The sequence below is a fragment of the Chionomys nivalis genome, chromosome 9, assembly GCF_950005125.1.
Source record: "Chionomys nivalis chromosome 9, mChiNiv1.1, whole genome shotgun sequence".
Taxonomy (NCBI): Eukaryota; Metazoa; Chordata; class Mammalia; order Rodentia; family Cricetidae; genus Chionomys; species Chionomys nivalis.
The window spans coordinates 22,430,593-22,447,375 of NC_080094.1; the positions used below are offsets into that span (position 1 = coordinate 22,430,593).

Sequence of the window (16,783 nt, forward strand, 5' to 3'; positions counted from 1 at the left end):
AATCACAATTTCTGACCTCCAGTTCCAGAGGATCCAGTGCCCTCTTCTGACCTGAGGGTTCCTTCCTGCCTCCTAGAACAAGAGGGTTCGTGACAGCTCCTTGGACCACAGATATTCATAGGAAAATTTGTTTCATGAGTTGTGCTTTGAATTAATTTTGAAGATTTTTTTTGTTTTTGTTTTTGTTTTCAGCTTCTTATAGAAATTCTTATGAGGCCTACAATCTCTATCCGGGGACAGAAACTAAAAAGTAAGTATGCTTGTTAGGCGCCTGTCCTCGTCCCAGTGTGCCAGCGTGGTGGCTGTTGTCAGGAGTTGTTCTCTTTTTTTGAGACATGAGAACCTAACTTCCAGTCAGCTCTAGAACTTGCTTTGTCCCTCCCAGGATAAGCAATACACTGCATTAATTATATATTTGTTGGAAATAGATGAATGAAAAAGAAAAAAGTTCAGTCATTGCCAGAGTCATATATGGTAAAAGTCAGTGTTTGCATAATTCATAATTTTCTAAGTTGGGTGATAGGTTTAGCTGTTGTATTATTCTCACAACTTGTAGTGTGACAGACGCTCTTTTTTAGGGTTCAGTATTTAGTTTTCAAAAATTCTACCTTAAGGGTGCAGTTCATTCTGCCTTTAAAAGCCTGAGATCACTTCAGTTTACATCTCTGTGTGTGTGTGTCTGTCTGTCTGTCTAATATACATACACATTTTAAATTTACACCCACATTAGTGGGATGTAGTACTGTGTGCAGCCCCATTTGTGTATACAGTGGTAATTAGAGAATTCATATTCTTTTTTGGTGGGGCAAGGGTGAGGCAGGCTGCCTGAGGATGACCTGAAATTCCTGACCCTTCTGCCTCCACTGTCCCAAGTACTAGTGTTGCAGGCTTGTGTCACCATATCCTGGTCTCATACTCATTTTGAGCATCTCAGTTTTGTACTCTAATAGTAAGTAGAATCTTCTAATGCAGCGGTTCTCAAACATCCTAATGCTGCAACCCTTTAATACAGTTCCTCATGTGGTGACCCAACCGTAAAATTATTTCATTGCTACTTCATAACTAATTTTGCTGGTGTTATGAATTGAATAGTAATGTAAATATCTGATATGCAGTATCTGATATGCAACCCCTGTGAAAGGGTTGTTTAACACCCCCCCCCCCGGGGTTGTGATCCACAGTTTGAGATCCCCTGATTTAATGGCCTGTTGGTCACTCTTGGTTTCTCCCGCTCCCCATAGATTTGTGGGTCCCATGAGGAGTGGGGCTTCCCTTCCGCTTTTGCTTGCAACTCCATCTAAGCTGAGTAGTCAGCAAACTCTTGATGAGTGCACGAATCTACTCCCTTTGGAAATGGAAAGTTGGGAACTACTGAAATAATTCTGATTCGTTCTACTTTAAATTCATTGACTGACTAAGCTTGCAAGGCAAATTTGTTGAGAGGTAGCAATGAGGGACACCACATACGTACATAGCCAAGAGTAGATGAGCGACCGATCTGTCTGGCCAGGCTAGTCTGACTGACGGGCCACTCTTTGGGATCTTGAGAGAGATTTGGATGTTAGAGTTTATGGCAATGAGGCAATGAACAGAAACTGGTTTTAAAAATTAGGGCAACACCAGATTAAGCACTCTACCATACTGAGCTTATCAACTCTGGGTTTGGGGCTCATAAAATTATGTTCCTTTTTGTGCTACTGTCTTGTTAGTTGAGTTCTTTATTTATTGGAACTGACAGTATATCAGACATTAAGAGGCCACTTTCCTAATACAGATAACTGTAACAACAAGGAAACCTAAACCCAGTTGGCAAGTCTGAGATAGAAGTGATGCCCATGTTTTCTGCTGGCAGACTTTTCAATGAGAAGAATTTGGTCAGGAATCTTACACTCTGCATTCCAGTTGTTCTGATTTTGTTTTTTGGGTTTTTTTTTTTTGTTGTTGTTGTTGTTGTTTCTTTTGTTGTTTTTCGAGTCAGGGTTTCTCTGTGTAGCTTTGGAGCCTCTCCTGGAATTTGCTCTGTAGACCAAACTGGCCTTGAACTCACAGAGATCTGCCTGCCTCTGCCTTCCCAGTGTTGGGATTAAAGGTGTGCACCACCACTGTGTGGTGGTTTTGATTTTGAAAATTGACCTTGAGTCTTTTCTGGTGCACTGTGGTGTGGGGCGCTCCAAGCAGCATAGTCTAAGCAACTGCGCAGTGCTTTGCCTCCCCAGTGCTGGGACTGCAGGCCCCCAGCACACACCCAGCTAGAACATTTCTTATGTTCCAGAAGAGTGCTGATGTTACAGAGAAGAATAACGCTCCTCCTTCCCTTTCAGTAAGTGATGAGATGTCGAAGGACTGCTTGAGCATCCTGTACAACACCTGTGTCTGTGTGAGTATTTCCTCTGGATCGTGCCCACGTATCTCCTCCTCTGTCTTTACTGGTGAGGCGGGAATGCTTGAGTGGGGTGGCAGACAAGAGAACTGCCTTCAGTTATTTAAGGGAATTGCCCTTATTTTCTGTGTGCCTAAGAATCAGTGCCAGCAGGTAGAAATAATGGAGAGGCCGGATTTTGTATCACTTAATTAGAGCTAAAGCTACCTTGACAGGCCCCGAACTCCATAGCCAGCCAGCACTCCTCACCTCAGGTGTCCAAGCAGAAACTGACCACTACTTGTTGAAAGCTGACAAGTGTTGGCAGTGTCCATATCATTTAAAATAAGTTTAAGTCTATTCTTCCTGTTCCTTCATTTTCCTACTGGAAAACAAGAGTCAGAGGTCCTGCCGTATATTTATTGAATATGGCAGGACCATATTCAATGTGGGATCGGCCACAGTGTCTGGAAGAGTGGGGAATAAAGGAGGTCATGGAGAAAGGAAGCTGAGCACTTACTGTTGGGAGATGACTTTTGTGCCCTGAGCCTGATCTACAAAGTGTGAGATCATAGGTGTGAATGCACTTTGTAAGCAGTGTGTAAATGTTGGTTTTTAAAAGCGAAGTGCTGACTTTAGAAACCTAGGGTAAACTTACTTGTCACAGTGCACAGCAGAACACACTAAGTGTCGCGGTGCACAGCAGAGCACGCTAAGTGTCACGGTGCACAGCAGAACACACTAAGTGTCACGGTGCACAGCAGAGCACGCTAAGTGTCACGGTGCACAGCAGAACACGCTAAGTGTCACAGTGCACAGCAGAACACGCTAAGTGTCACAGTGCACAGCAGAGCACGCTAAGTGTCACAGTGCACAGCAGAACACATTAAGTGCTGCTATGGAAATGAGACCTCTGTCGTGGTGGCGAAAGAAACATTTAACTCTGTTTTTTGTCTTATTCTAAAGAAGGTTTTGGGGAATACTGCTAAGACCACAGACTGAGAAGTAGATAAGAAAGAAAAGGTAAAAGAAGGGTGGGCACATAATACACAGAAACTGGGCTGACAGAAAGTGCAGGTCATAGTTGTGTGTACTGTAGGGAGTTCCAGCTTCTTAGTCTAAGGCCAGCACAGGTAGTGAGCTGTTGGACCAACGGTGCACACCAGTATCTGTGACGGTTAAGTGCTGCCGGTTATTGTATATTTCCTTAGAGCCATTTTTTAATAAGAAAAATAATTATGTTGATACTATATTTTATTTAACACATCTAGTAAAAATATTGTCATTCCAATCAGTTTTTTAAATATTTTACTTTTTTTGTACCAAGCTTTCGGGATCCAGTATGGTTCACACCTAGAGTGTGTCTGATTTTCAGGTGCTCAGTAGCCATTTTGTTACAGCTGCTAGCACAGAACAGCACAGGCAAGTCTGTAATACAAAAGGCTGATTGTCAAGAACACTCAACTGTTTTGCAGATAAAGTTAATAATATTTTTACAAAAAAAAAAAAAAAACAAAAGACAGAATGGAAGAGAGTGACACCGTAATTGTCAAGTTTTCTACAAGAATGTTTTAAAATTGTGACCTAATATTGATCAGAGTCATTCTAGTAAGACAGTTCAGTTTTAAAAACTTTAGGCTACAGAGATGACTCATCTGGTAAACTGCTTCCCACACAAGCATAAGGACCCAATTTGATGCCATGGAACAGAGGGGATGTGGCAGTGGATGATGTGAGCGCAGTGCTGAGAGGGCGGGGACAGGTAGGGGCCCAGGCCTCACTGGCCAGCCTAGATAACTTATTGAGTTCTAGGCCAGTGAGAGACTTAGTATATTTTTATCAGTCTCTTTATTTTGAAGATTAAATTCAATTGACACATTTATTTCACTAATTACGAAGTTCTCTTAGCTTGGAGTACCAACGCACCAGTTTCCATTCTGAACTCTCTTGAGTTATTTGCCAGCTAGTCCTTCTAGTCCTTTATTGCCCCTTGTTCTTTATTCTAGCCTTTAAATATCGTCCATGAGCTAGGTCCACTCTAGTTAGCAGAGGTGTGAAGTTAGAACACCTCTGTTCCATCAGTCAGTGGGTGGAGGTCACATTTGGTGAAGGATGTAGACCACATGTTTTGAGGCTTCAGAGGAAGAGGAGTGCATGCATTTAGAGTGATTCGGGGCAATTCCACAGAGAAGGGATCATCTGGATGAGTTGGTAGGCTTGCTTTCCTGCTCCTATCCTTGACAATAATTTATGAATAACAAAGCATATATGTAATTTAATATATATACTTATATATTTATATATGTTATACATATACACACACAGAGAGTTATGTGAGTGTGTGTGTGTATAGAAGTTAGAGAAGAGTTCATTAGGAGTAATTCTCTCCTTCCACTCTTCCACTGGTGGGTTCAAGGGTCAAATTCAGATTGAGTTTGGTGCCAGGTACCTTTACCCATTAAGATATTTTGTTGGCCCCAAGCATATTCTTGACTAAAGAAAATGTCGCCGGGTGGTGGTGGCGCACGCCTTTAATCCCAGCACTTGGGAGGCAGAGGCAGGCGGATCTCTGTGAGTTCGAGACCAGCCTGGTCTACAAGAGCTAGTTCCAGGACAGGCTCCAAAACCACAGAGAAACCCTGTCTCGAAAAAACAAAAAAAAAAGAAAAGAAAAAAAGAAAATGTTAACCGTAGATAAGATACAGAGTGTTAATCACATGTGATCCATTAAGCAAATTAAACAACTACCAGAAATTTGCTACAAATAATTTCAGATTTCTGTATGCTGCTTTGTGTAGAAGCCACATTTCCTTTTTTTTTTTTTTTTTTTTTTTAAATTTTTTTATTTTTTGGTTTTTCGAGACAGGGTTTCTCTGCAGCTTTGGAGCCTGTCCTGGAACTAGCTCTTGTAGGCCAGCCTCTAACTCACAGAGATCTACCTGCTTCTGCCTCCCAGTGCTGGGATTAAAGGCATATGCTACCACCGCCTGGCTAGAAACCACATTTCATGGCAAACTTTTTTATTCTACAAAAGGCAAAAAGAATAGCTACATTATTTTCTTAATGGTTTCCCCATAATGTAGGCCAAGCATACTTGAGTTATACATTCCCTACTAGCAGAACTTGTCTTGTTCCTGTGTTCTAAGTGGCTGTGACAGATAGGACCTTTGTGGGTAGTGTATCCTTCAAGGGAAGAACAAAGAGGTAGAATTAGGAACCCCTGTATCCTTCAGTGTTAACAGCCAGCTGTCACTCAGCCTGACCTGACCTGGGTAAGCCTCTGGGAGATTGTCCCTGACAGATACTGTGCGCCTGTTTGAAGGACCGTTGAGAGTCAGTCAGAAGAGTGAGTTAACTTATAGCAAAGGAAACTAAGCCTGTTACTCCAAGACCACTTTGGCCCCCAGATGTGGCTGAGTGTTTCCTGCGCTCTCACTGGCATCCTCCCAGACTGGAGCTCACCGAGCACAGGCGAAGAAAGGGAGATCCAGAGTGAGAAGTGATTGGCTCAGGGTCACCTAGATAGAAGTAGAGTTTAGTTTTGACCCTCAAAAGTCATATTTTAGACCACGAGTTCGTTCAGATTGAGCCTGGCCTGCAGAAGCCTTGCGCAGCGCTGTTCTGAAGCATCACCACCTCACGCATCCTCACTGTGGAGCTTGATTATGCTCTAGGTGGCATTGCTCACATCAGTCCATGGACTTTTGTCCCCATGATGCTGGTTGGCTAAGTGGAGCCATTAGGGGCTTAGACTTTATGAGCTAGCTGAAGCTGTTCATTGCCTTCTCCTTTTTTTTTTTCCATTCTTAGCTCCAAAGTGGGCTCTCCCTGTCGTGTGGTCTGAGGGCCAAGAGTTCTTTTTTACACCTATTACCCACTGTACACACGACTTCCTCTATTTCTTGGTTCATGCTAGTTTTTCAGGATGGGATTGCTTCTGCATCTGCAATGGTGCTTTGCTCTTCGTATTTTGTGTTGTGGGTCACAAGCTATTCTGCCCTTTCTCCCTTTTCATATGACAGACGGAAGGAGTGACAAAGCGTTTGGCAGAGAAGAATGATTTTGTGATCTTCCTGTTTACACTGATGACAAGTAAGAAGACATTCTTACAAACAGCAACACTCATTGAAGATATTTTGGGTGTTAAAAAGGTGAGCTGTGTTCTCCCGCTTTGGGACAGAGTCTCAGGTACTGGATTGTAGAGTCCGGCTAACGACTAATCAGGGCTCCTTTAAAAGAAGCTCTTTCCCACCCCAGTGTTAAAGTATTTGTTCTTAGGTAGGTTCAGATATAAAAATAGGTTGTATTCCTTATGCCTATGGGTCTTTATGGTTGTGAAACAAATATGTATATAAAGTGAAGTCAAACAGAGTATGAAACACAACACTTCACATTGATTTGGTGAATTTTTAGTGCTTCTTGCTAAGATAAAATTGCTTCTCACTAACTGTAGTTGTACAAGTTTTTTTTAGTATGCTTTTGTTGTTGTTGTTGTTGTTATGCACTGGGACTGCTCACAGAGCAGCTTTCTGCGGTTGAATACTGGGAAACCCTTTTCACTAGTTTTGTTCCCTCTAGTGGTAATATTTGGCCTTTGCCTTTTACATCTACCTTTATATTTTTCTGTCAGCCTCAAAGGTGGTTAACTGCCTTGAACATGAGATAACAGTGGGCAGTATAAGCCCTGCCATTTTCCTCCCTCCCTCCCTCCCTCCCTCCCTCCCTCCCTCCCTCCCTCCCTCCCTTCCTTTTTTGCTATTTATTTTTTGTTGTTGTCGTTTTGATACAGGGTTTCTCTGTGTAGCCCTGGCTGTCTTGGAACTCGCTCTGTAGACTAGGGTGGTTTCAGACTCACAGAGATCCACCTGCTTCTGCTTCCTAAGTGCTGGGATTAAAGGTGTGTGCCACCACCGCCTGGCTGGGTTTTTTTGTTGTTGTTATTGGGTTGTTTTTTTTTTTTTTTTTTTTTTAATTAAAGTGGTACTAGGAGTTGTGCTTAGGGTCTTGCACATTCTAGGCAAGCGTTCTACTGCTGAACTCTTATCCCATGTTTGAGGTTATCTGGGCGAGAGTGAGACTTTGTCTCTAAAAACAGCGACTAAAAGTTGAAAGCATTAAAGTCTCATCGGAAACTCATAGACTTCCAAAACTACACCTGTGTACATTCTGCTGCAATTTTGGCTAACTTGTTAAGATCTGGAGTTTCCTTCCTCTGTCCTCTCCGCTCTTCACTGCTGCTGCCTGGCAGATTTCTTCTCATTGCTGTAGAATCTCCGTAAGGTTGCTGTTGCCGAAAAGAGGGAACTCCCACACAGTCACCCAGCTTTTACCTCTGTTTTCTGCAGGGCTTGCCTGTTATTGCCCAGGCAGAAACATCACAAGTGACCCATTGTCTGTGGGAACACATTCTCAGTGTGTACAGGCCCCTGACAGTCCCTTTGTGCTCTTTGATAAAATGCTTTTGTTATGTCCCAAGAATCGTGTGCTCAGTGCAGTGTATGAGAATGGCTGTCAGTGCAGGAACTCCATGCCCCCTGGCAGTCTCAGAGTAGGAGACAGAGATTGCTCCTTCCCAACTTGGTCCACCTAGTGCTTCATGCCTTCTTGTGCCTGTCTGTGTTATCAAATTGGTGATCGGTTCTACTACACTTTGTAGGTGCCTTGGTGTAATGTACAAAACTAATGTGGAAACTTGAGCCACTGGCTGGGAAAAGGTACCTGCATTCATACAACAAACAAAGGATTAGCTGGGAGGTGGTGGTGTGCACCTTTAATCCCAGCACTCGGGAGCAGAGGTGGGCGGTTCTCTGAGTTCAAGGCCATCCTGGTCTACAAAATTTGTTCCAGAACAGAGAAACCTGTCTTGAAAAATAAACAAAAAACCAAAGGATTAATATTCATAATTCATCAAAAATTCCTACAAATCAGCACAAAAAAAGACAATGGCTTAGTTAACTAATGAGCAAAGTTATAAACAGACATTTCACAAAGGAGAAACAGATGAGCCATGAGTAAATGTTTGGCTTCATGGATAAGTGGGAATGCAGCTCTTATACTGTGTGAGGTGAGGGAGGAGATCCTGATGAATATAGGGTGGGAACTCTCAGCAGAATGAACTCACCTATTTGTTTATTTTGTTCTTGAGTGTGTGTGTGTACATGCTGTGTGCACAGCACTCAGAAGCACTGCCCCAAGGGCTAGGCCTCAGTGTTTTACTGTGGGTGGGCTGTTTGTGACTTGTGCCTAAGCATACTTGTGGGTAAATGAGTCTTAAAAATGAAAACATGCAGCCAGAGAGATGGCCTCACAGTGTAGGCACCTGCCACCATGCCTGGCAGCCTGAGTTCAGTCCTGGAAAACACATAGTGGAAGGAGAGAACCAGTGCCTGCGGCTTGTCCTCTGGCCTCCTCTTGTGCTCTGGCACACGCCCACCAATGTGTGTGTGTGTGCATATGTACATATACACACAAGAAATACACACACATGTACACTGTTGTGGGGTATTTGTACACTGTGTGAAGGTGTATTGCTGTGATTGGTGTAATAAAAAGTTGAACGGCCAATAGCTAGGCAGGAGGTATGAGCGGGACTTCCAGGCACAGAGAGGAAGTAGGAAGAAGAATCTGGTCATGGTGAGGAGAGTGAGGAAAGACACAGAGGAGGGAAGATAGCCATACGTGACAGGATACAGATTAATAGAAATGAGTTTATTTAAGTTATAAGAGCTAGTTAAAAACAAGCCTAAACTAAGGTCAAGCGTTCAAAATTAATAAGTGCCCATGTGATTATCTGTTTGCTGGCAGCCCAAAGAAAAATCTGACTATAGCACACCATATAGATATATCTCTGCATACATGCATACTCACCCATACATATATACATATATACCACATACACACATATACAAATACACATGTACACACACTCATTCACACATGCACACTTACCTACATACACACACATGCACACACACAATTAAATAAAATACAATTAGAAAACTATTTTAAAGGAAACAAAAATGCTAGGTGCTAGGGAATGGCTTGGTGGATAAAACAGAGTAAAAGTGTGAGGACTGGAGTTTGAATCCCCAACACCCACATAAAAACCAAATGGTCGGTGGCCCATGTGTAATCCTACTTCCTAGAAAGTTCAGACAAGGGATCCTGGACAAAGCTGGCTAGCTAAACAAGGCACATAGGCAAGCCCCATATTTCAATAAACAAGACAGATAAAAATCTAGTAAGACGCCTAACATCAGCCTCTGGCCAGCATGTATACCATCCAGCATGTACACACATGGGAATATGTGTACACATACATGCAACAAAAGAAATGAGAACACTAGAATAAACCCTGAAGGTCTGTCAGCTAGATGAAACAGATCCAAGTGTGTCATGGAAGAATATTGTTTAAAGATGTTCTCCCCCCGCCCCATGCATTTTTATTTTGTTGCAGTGGAAAGCACATGTCTTACTGGTCGATCAGAATTCTTTAGTAGCTACTGCCCTAGAAAAACTTTTCTGTGGGCATCAAGCAACAAAACTTAGGGTGCCCCTGTTTCAGAGTAGAAGACTAAAAGCAAGCCTGTGACCCATGTCTTATCACACACTGAAATACAATAAAGCATTAGACAGACTGGTGCTGTGGGTCAGAGCACAGCTGAAGAGGGAGTGACTAGAGATAAAGCCAGCACAGTGCACTGGAGGCCACCTATCATTTTCATAAAATTCAAACAAAACTTTTTAATGACAAAGTAATTCATAGCAGTGGTGACCTCACAGAGGCAGAGATATGATAGGGAAGCTCAAACAGTGAAAAAGCCCAGTATGTTTTATAACATTATCAAATGTTAAATTTAAAAAATTAGTGAAGCTGGGTGTAATGTAACCTTTATTCTAGGGAGGCTGAGGCAGGGGGATTACTAGAAGTCTTAATTCCAGCCTAGGCTATAGCATGAGTTTTAAACTAGCCTAAGTGATAGTGGGATACCCCATCTTATAACCAACAACAATGAAAAGTGGGTGTGGGGTGGTGGGACCTAGTTTGAACTCACACCTGAGCTGGCCAGGGCTGGAAGGATGGAGAAGCTGAGAGTCATCCATTGAGTTAGATGGGCTGGGGATCGGAGGAGCGGAGAGAGTGTCTCATGGTAACAGTAGTAGCCAGCATGGGTGTATACTGACTGGGGAGGGGACAGGCCCCTGTTCCCAAGTGCTTCCTTCTTAACAAGCCACTGTCCTTCATCACCACATCCAGGGATCATGTGCCTTTTAGTGCAGTTCTTGAGCTCCTTGCCACCCAGTGCCATGCATTAGGACTCTAAAGAAAAGTCAAGGTCTAGTGTTGGATTGCTTGGGAAGTAGATGCAAAAGAAATAATTAAAAGTTTCTGTGCAGTGATAGAGAAATAGCCAGTCTAGTAGAAGTAGATGGGTGGGATGAGGGAACAGGTGCCGTGTGTAGACAGGCTCACACAGCACAGCCCGAGTGGCTGCCCTCACGGCAGATAGCAACGTGGAGTTTGAGAGAGCCACAGAGACACACTGGGTGGGATGAAACTCGGACTTTTTATACTTTTCTCCCACGAGTTACCAAGGAGTCCCAGGTGAAGCACCTCTAGCAGGATGCTCCTAGTTCCCTAAAGATCTCTTCAGGGTTTCACCACCTTCCCGTAGCTCTTCCCTGAGAGCCTAGTTCTCCATGTACAAACCTGTGGTGAGACTGAAATCATACAGCTACAAAAAGAAGGGAGATTCCTTTACACGTCTGTTAAAAGTAGAAGTGAACATTAATTTTAAAACGTTGGAAGTGTGTCTGATAAAGTGAAGAAGGTAAGTTCTATACTGTGCACATGTCCACAAGGACCACTGTACTGATGCTCACTGCAGCAGTCAGTGGTAGTGAGGAGTTAGAGTCCCCTAGGTGTGCAGAGAGGGGAACAAAACACCGTGTCGTAAAGCAGTGGGAAAGAACTGAATTAGAGCCGTTTGGTGGAAGTTCTGTATAGATTTCAGTGTGGAATCACAAGCAAGGTCTGGTATAGTCACGTAACGTGCCCAGCAGTGTTGTGGAGATTAATGGAAGTATTTATGAGGACTGAAAACTACCTGGGAACAGTAAATACAAGTTCAAAATAATGGTTACCTCTGGAAAGTGAAAGGGGATTGTAACTGTAGGACTGTGCAGATGCCTTTAGCTTTGTTTGAAAAGTTTTATTTCTTTTTTAAAATTAATCCAGGCACCAGTGGTGGCACATGCCTTTAATCCCAGCACTTGGGAGGCAGGTGGATTTCTGTGTATTCAAGGCCAGCCTGGTCTACAGAGCTAACCAGGGCTACACAGAGAAGCCCTGTCCCAAAAAACAAAAACAAAACAAAAAAACAAGAACAAAAAACTAATCTAGGAATAGGGACTATAACTCAACTATTGGATGCTTGCCTAGCATGTACAAAGCCCTGGGTTTGATCCCAGCACCACAATCAGCTGTGCACAGGGGTGCACACCTGTAATTCCAGCACTCGAGGTGGAAACAAAAGAATGAGAAACTCAAATTCATCCTCAGCCGCACAGTTTAAGGCTAGCCTGGGCTACATAGAACCTATCTCAAAAAAAAAAAATTCTATAGGGAGAAGAGTGATTTGTGATTTATAAAACTTGAGTGGTAGGTTTTTTAGAGGGCACAGAATGTGCTGCCAGAACAAAGGTAGCCAGTGGAAACAGTTGTGCTTGCAGGGTAAATGTAACCTCCACACTAGCTGAGATAGGTGAGTCCCATTCTATTAATAACTACCTGGGAACGTAAACACAGGTTCAAAATAATGGCAAGAGGAGAGAGTGCAGAAGTTAACTGAGGTTGCACAGCTGAGGTCTGTAGAGCTGGGATTTGAACCCAAGTGGTCTCACTGTTGAGCCCCGAGGAGGGATGCAAGGAGGATACGCACAGCTTCGTGAGGAATTGAGCATGGGGGTTGTTTATTTGTGTCTTCTATAGGAAATGATTCGGCTAGATGAAGTTCCTAATCTGAGTTCCTTAGTATCCAATTTCGATCAGCAGCAGCTTGCTAACTTCTGCCGGATTCTGGCTGTCACCATTTCAGAGATGGACACAGGGAATGACGACAAACACACACTTCTTGCCAAAAATGCTCAGCAGAAGAAGAGCTTGAGCTTGGGGCCTTCTGCAGCTGAAATCAACCAAGGTAAAGCATTCTCAACAATTCTAGATTGTATTTGAGACCCTTCTTAAATCATCTGGCTCTTAATACCTATATGTAATCAGTGTATTAGGGCTTCTGGGGCCCATTTGGAGGATGTACATTTTATATGTGCGTTTCTTGGTTTTTTGTTTGTTTGTTTTATATTTCAGGACAAAGTTCAGTAGCTTTAATCAGGTTTCTTAATGGATCTAGAAGTTCAAAAAAAAAAAAAACAACCACTGTCTAATTAGAATTACGAATGTTTTAACCCCTGTTACCCTGTTATAGACATAGTATATACCATGTTTTTATGGCAGCTGGGTAACAGAAGAGCAGGACAGCCCACATGGTCATCGGTGAGAAGCCACTTACATCACGGACTCTTTGTATCATGAAGAATTACATAGCTTTAAAAGAGTGATGATACATATATAGACTGGAATAGGGAACGCTACAAAATACTTTCATTATGAAAAGGGCAGCAGTGGCAGATGGTGCCTGCTTAGCACAGTGCTGGGTTCAGACCCTAGCAGTTGAGGTAGGTGGGGAGTAAGAGGATAAAAAGGGTGGGTACTTTAATGTAAGATGGGGATGGGGACTAAGATGCATGGTTGTTTGTTTACTGCAGTATGCATAAAGAAACTGAAGGATCCAAAGAACTGCCAATTGCTTACCTGCTAGGAAGTGATTGACAGCAACCATTTCTTACTGTATGTTTCTTAGGCTGTTTGATTTAGAGCACTGTATTCCAGAGATAACAAGCACCAGAGGACGAAAAGGGAAAGAAATAAACTCTTTAGTTTGTGGAAATGGAAAATAAGAGTCACCATTCTATTCTGCCCGTCTGTTTTGAATTAACTTTACTCCGCAAGTTATTCATTCCTATACATATAAAATCAGACAGTTCCACTTACAGGTAGATAGTATTCCATATATATGCATGCTGTAATTTATTATTCTGATATCCTGTTGATACAAATTTGATTTATTTCAGGTCTTTGTTTCTACAGATAACTCCCTTAAATAATAGGGTACAGTGGGCTAGGTATTTGAATTTTATATTTTGGTGGATTAACCCTGCAAGATAATTGCTAGTCTTGTCACTTGCTGTCCCTGCACCTTCCCCAGTGTAGGCCATTTTTGGATTGCTTGATATGTAGCCAAGCTGATAAGTTAGAAAAATGAAAAATAAAAAGTGGAGGAGAGGTGTTTTGTTTTTTGTCCTCACTGCAATTATTCTACATTAAGATAAAGATCATTGTTTTAGTCAGGATTCCCTAGAGAAACAATGCATAGAAATATATGTATTTCAAATTAACTTATGTTGAAATAGCGACAGCAGCTGTCTCATAGCTAGAGGCTGAGAGCCGATTGCTCTGGCCTTGAGCCCAATGCCTCAGCAATCAGAGTAGTCCCACAGTGTCAGCCTCACACTGGAGATGCTGAGTTTGAGAGACTCGTGCCTCTCAGTCCCAGTCTGGTGCCAAAAACCTGGTGGGTTCTTGGAGTACCTCTGGCCCTCTGTCTGGTTCTGACATCTGTGAAGGATTGTGGGCGGCGGCAACAGGATAAATTAACTAGCTGTTGAGAGGGAAGCGGTACTCTTCCTTCCGCCGTGCTCTTAAGTCCAGACTGCTGCTAGAAGTGTCACCCACACGTGGGGTTGCTCTTCCTGTAGCACTTAAGACCATCAGGACAATTGCTCAGAGGAGAGTGCCTCGGGTGATTCTAATCTGTGAAGTTGACATTAAAACCAGCCGTCACGCTCATATGACAAAATTAACCACTTTTGAGTGAACAATTCACTGACATTTAATATATTTATGAGTTGCACAGCTTCGCCTTTGATGACATTTTCACCTCTTCAGGATGAAAGACTGTGCACAATTAACAATTCTTCCCTGTTCCCTTCCTGTAGACTCCTGCCAGCCTCTAACCTGCTTTCTGTTGCTGTGGCTGTATTTTGGATATAAATCCCAACAGGATCATTTACTGTGTGACCTTTCGTACATGGTTTCTTTTCACTTGGCATGTTTTCCGAGGTCACTGACATTGTGGCATGTCATTGTTTCATTCCTCTATATGACTGGGTAATGTTCATGATATGCATATACCACAACGTATCCACGTGTCAGGGACATCTGGGCTGTTTTTCTCTTTAGACTGTTGTCAGTGTCGGTTGTCAGTGGTGCTGCTGTGAGCACACGTATATTTGAGCACCCACTGTCAATTCTTAGGGTACATGCCTAGGGATGGAATTGCTGAGCCAGCTGTATGCAAGTTTCTGTTTAAAATTTTGAGGAACCTCACTCTTGGTGGTGCGTGCGTACGTGTGTGTGTGTGTGTGTGTGTGTGTGTTGTGTGGTGGTATTGAAGATTGAACCCAGGGCTTCATGGTAGGCAAGCACTCTGCCACTAAGATTCACCTCCAGAACTCAATCGACTTTTAATTGGTTTTTCATTCTTTTCAGTTTTTGTATTTGTTTCTTGTTTCTACATCCCAACTGCAGTTTCTCCTCCTCCCCATCTACTCCTCCTCTATTTCTCTTCAGAAAAGGGCAGGGTTCCCATGACACATCAAGTTGCAGTGAGTCTAGGCACCTCCTCTCCTCTTGAGCCTGGATGAGACATCCAGCAGGAGGAAAAGGTCCCAACAGCAGGCAGCCCCTGTTCCCACTGTTAGGAGTCCCCACAAGACAACCAAGCTACACAATTGTCACATATGTTCAGAGGGTCTAGGTCAGTCCATGCAGGCTCCCTGGTTGACTCTTCAGTGTCTGTGAGCCCAGGTTAGTAGATTCTGTGGTTTTCTTGTGCTGTCCCTGACCCCTCTGCCTCCTGCAATCCTCCTCCCCACTATTGACTTGCCACTTGTACACCCATAGGCACTTTTGCTGGTTGGTCAGTAGTATAGCATCCGGGAGCCACAGCTGAATAAGATTTTGATGGCCGTTCTCCCCTAGCAGCTTAAATAACACCTTTTGGTACTTCAGAAAACAGGGGATCTTCCTTGATCAAATCTGATCTCTGTCAACCTTAAATGAATCAACAGCCTTTCATTTTCTGTGGAAACAAAAGCATAGCCTCTTCTCCAATGTAGCATATTTTTGACTTCCATTTTGAAGTTAAAACATTTTAAAAATATATAGGTTGGTTTACTTTAGTAGTTTTTTATAATCCAGTGTCTCTCAGCAGCTATTGTTTGCTCATCAGCAATCAAAATATTTAAAGTAAATACAGCACCATACAGGATCTAGACTCCCTATGTATTTCCCTTCCCAACAACATGGCTTGTTGTTTTTTATTTATGACTATCTCTATCCACTTTCCTTTTTTATTAAGCCTATACACATTTTAAACAAATTGTAACCTGTTTAGAGATTTTTTTTCTGTCTAAACCTGCTTTACTGCTTATCTGTAGCCTTTTCTCTCTGCAAGAGCAAGATCTTAAACTACCGTGCAGCTTAGCTCATAGTGTGCTGGTGGCTCAAGCCGGTCAGCAGCAGCTGGGAGATGCATCTCTGTACTGCAGCCCCATGAGAGATTGGGATTAGGAAGCCACATTTGGCTACTTTTTTTGTATGTTTGGAACCTTTTTTAAAGCTTTTTCAGGTTTTATACAGAAATACATGCCCCCACATTGGGCACCATCTGTAGCGAGTCTTTCTCTGTCTTGCCTGTCAGCTCCCAAATAACCACATGAAGACTTATTATGAAAGCTCAGCCGATAGCTTAGGCTTGTTTCTTACCAGCTCTTACAACTTAAATTAACACATTTCTATTAATTTCCATGCTGCCACATGATTCATGGCTTATTACCTTATCTCTTGTACATCCTGCTTCCTCTGCATCTGACTTGGGACTCTGCCTTCTTCCCAGCATTCTCTCTGCCCCAAAATCCTATGTGGCTATTGACCATTTAGCTTTTTATTGAACCAATCATAGTGGCGTATCTTCACACAGTGTAAGGGAATATTCCACAATAGTTACACATCCAGTTTTTTTCTTTTTTATTTTTTTATTGATATTTATTGAGCTCTACATTTTTCTCTGCTCCCTTCCCTGCTTCTCCCCTCCCCACTTCAACCCTCCCCCAAGGTCCCCATGCTTCCAATTTACTCAGGAGATCTTGTCTTTTTCTACTTTCTACTTCTCATGTAGATTAGATCTATGTAAGTCTCTCTTAGTGTCCACATTGTTGTCTAAGTTCTCTGGGATTGTAGTTTGT

At 42.7% G+C, this 16,783-nt stretch overlaps 1 protein-coding gene across 2 annotated transcripts in view; it reads left to right on the forward strand.

The window, feature by feature from the left end:
- The window catches only part of Trpc4ap (transient receptor potential cation channel subfamily C member 4 associated protein), a 63,369-nt gene that overhangs the window by 22,284 nt on the left and 24,302 nt on the right, over positions 1-16,783 (forward strand). For both annotated transcript variants that reach the window (XM_057781941.1, XM_057781940.1), the window contains exons 4-7: positions 193-250; positions 2,322-2,377; positions 6,382-6,510; positions 12,351-12,558. In XM_057781941.1, coding sequence (XP_057637924.1) covers positions 193-250; positions 2,322-2,377; positions 6,382-6,510; positions 12,351-12,558 — 451 coding nt within the window. The remainder of the gene's footprint in view (positions 1-192; positions 251-2,321; positions 2,378-6,381; positions 6,511-12,350; positions 12,559-16,783) is intronic.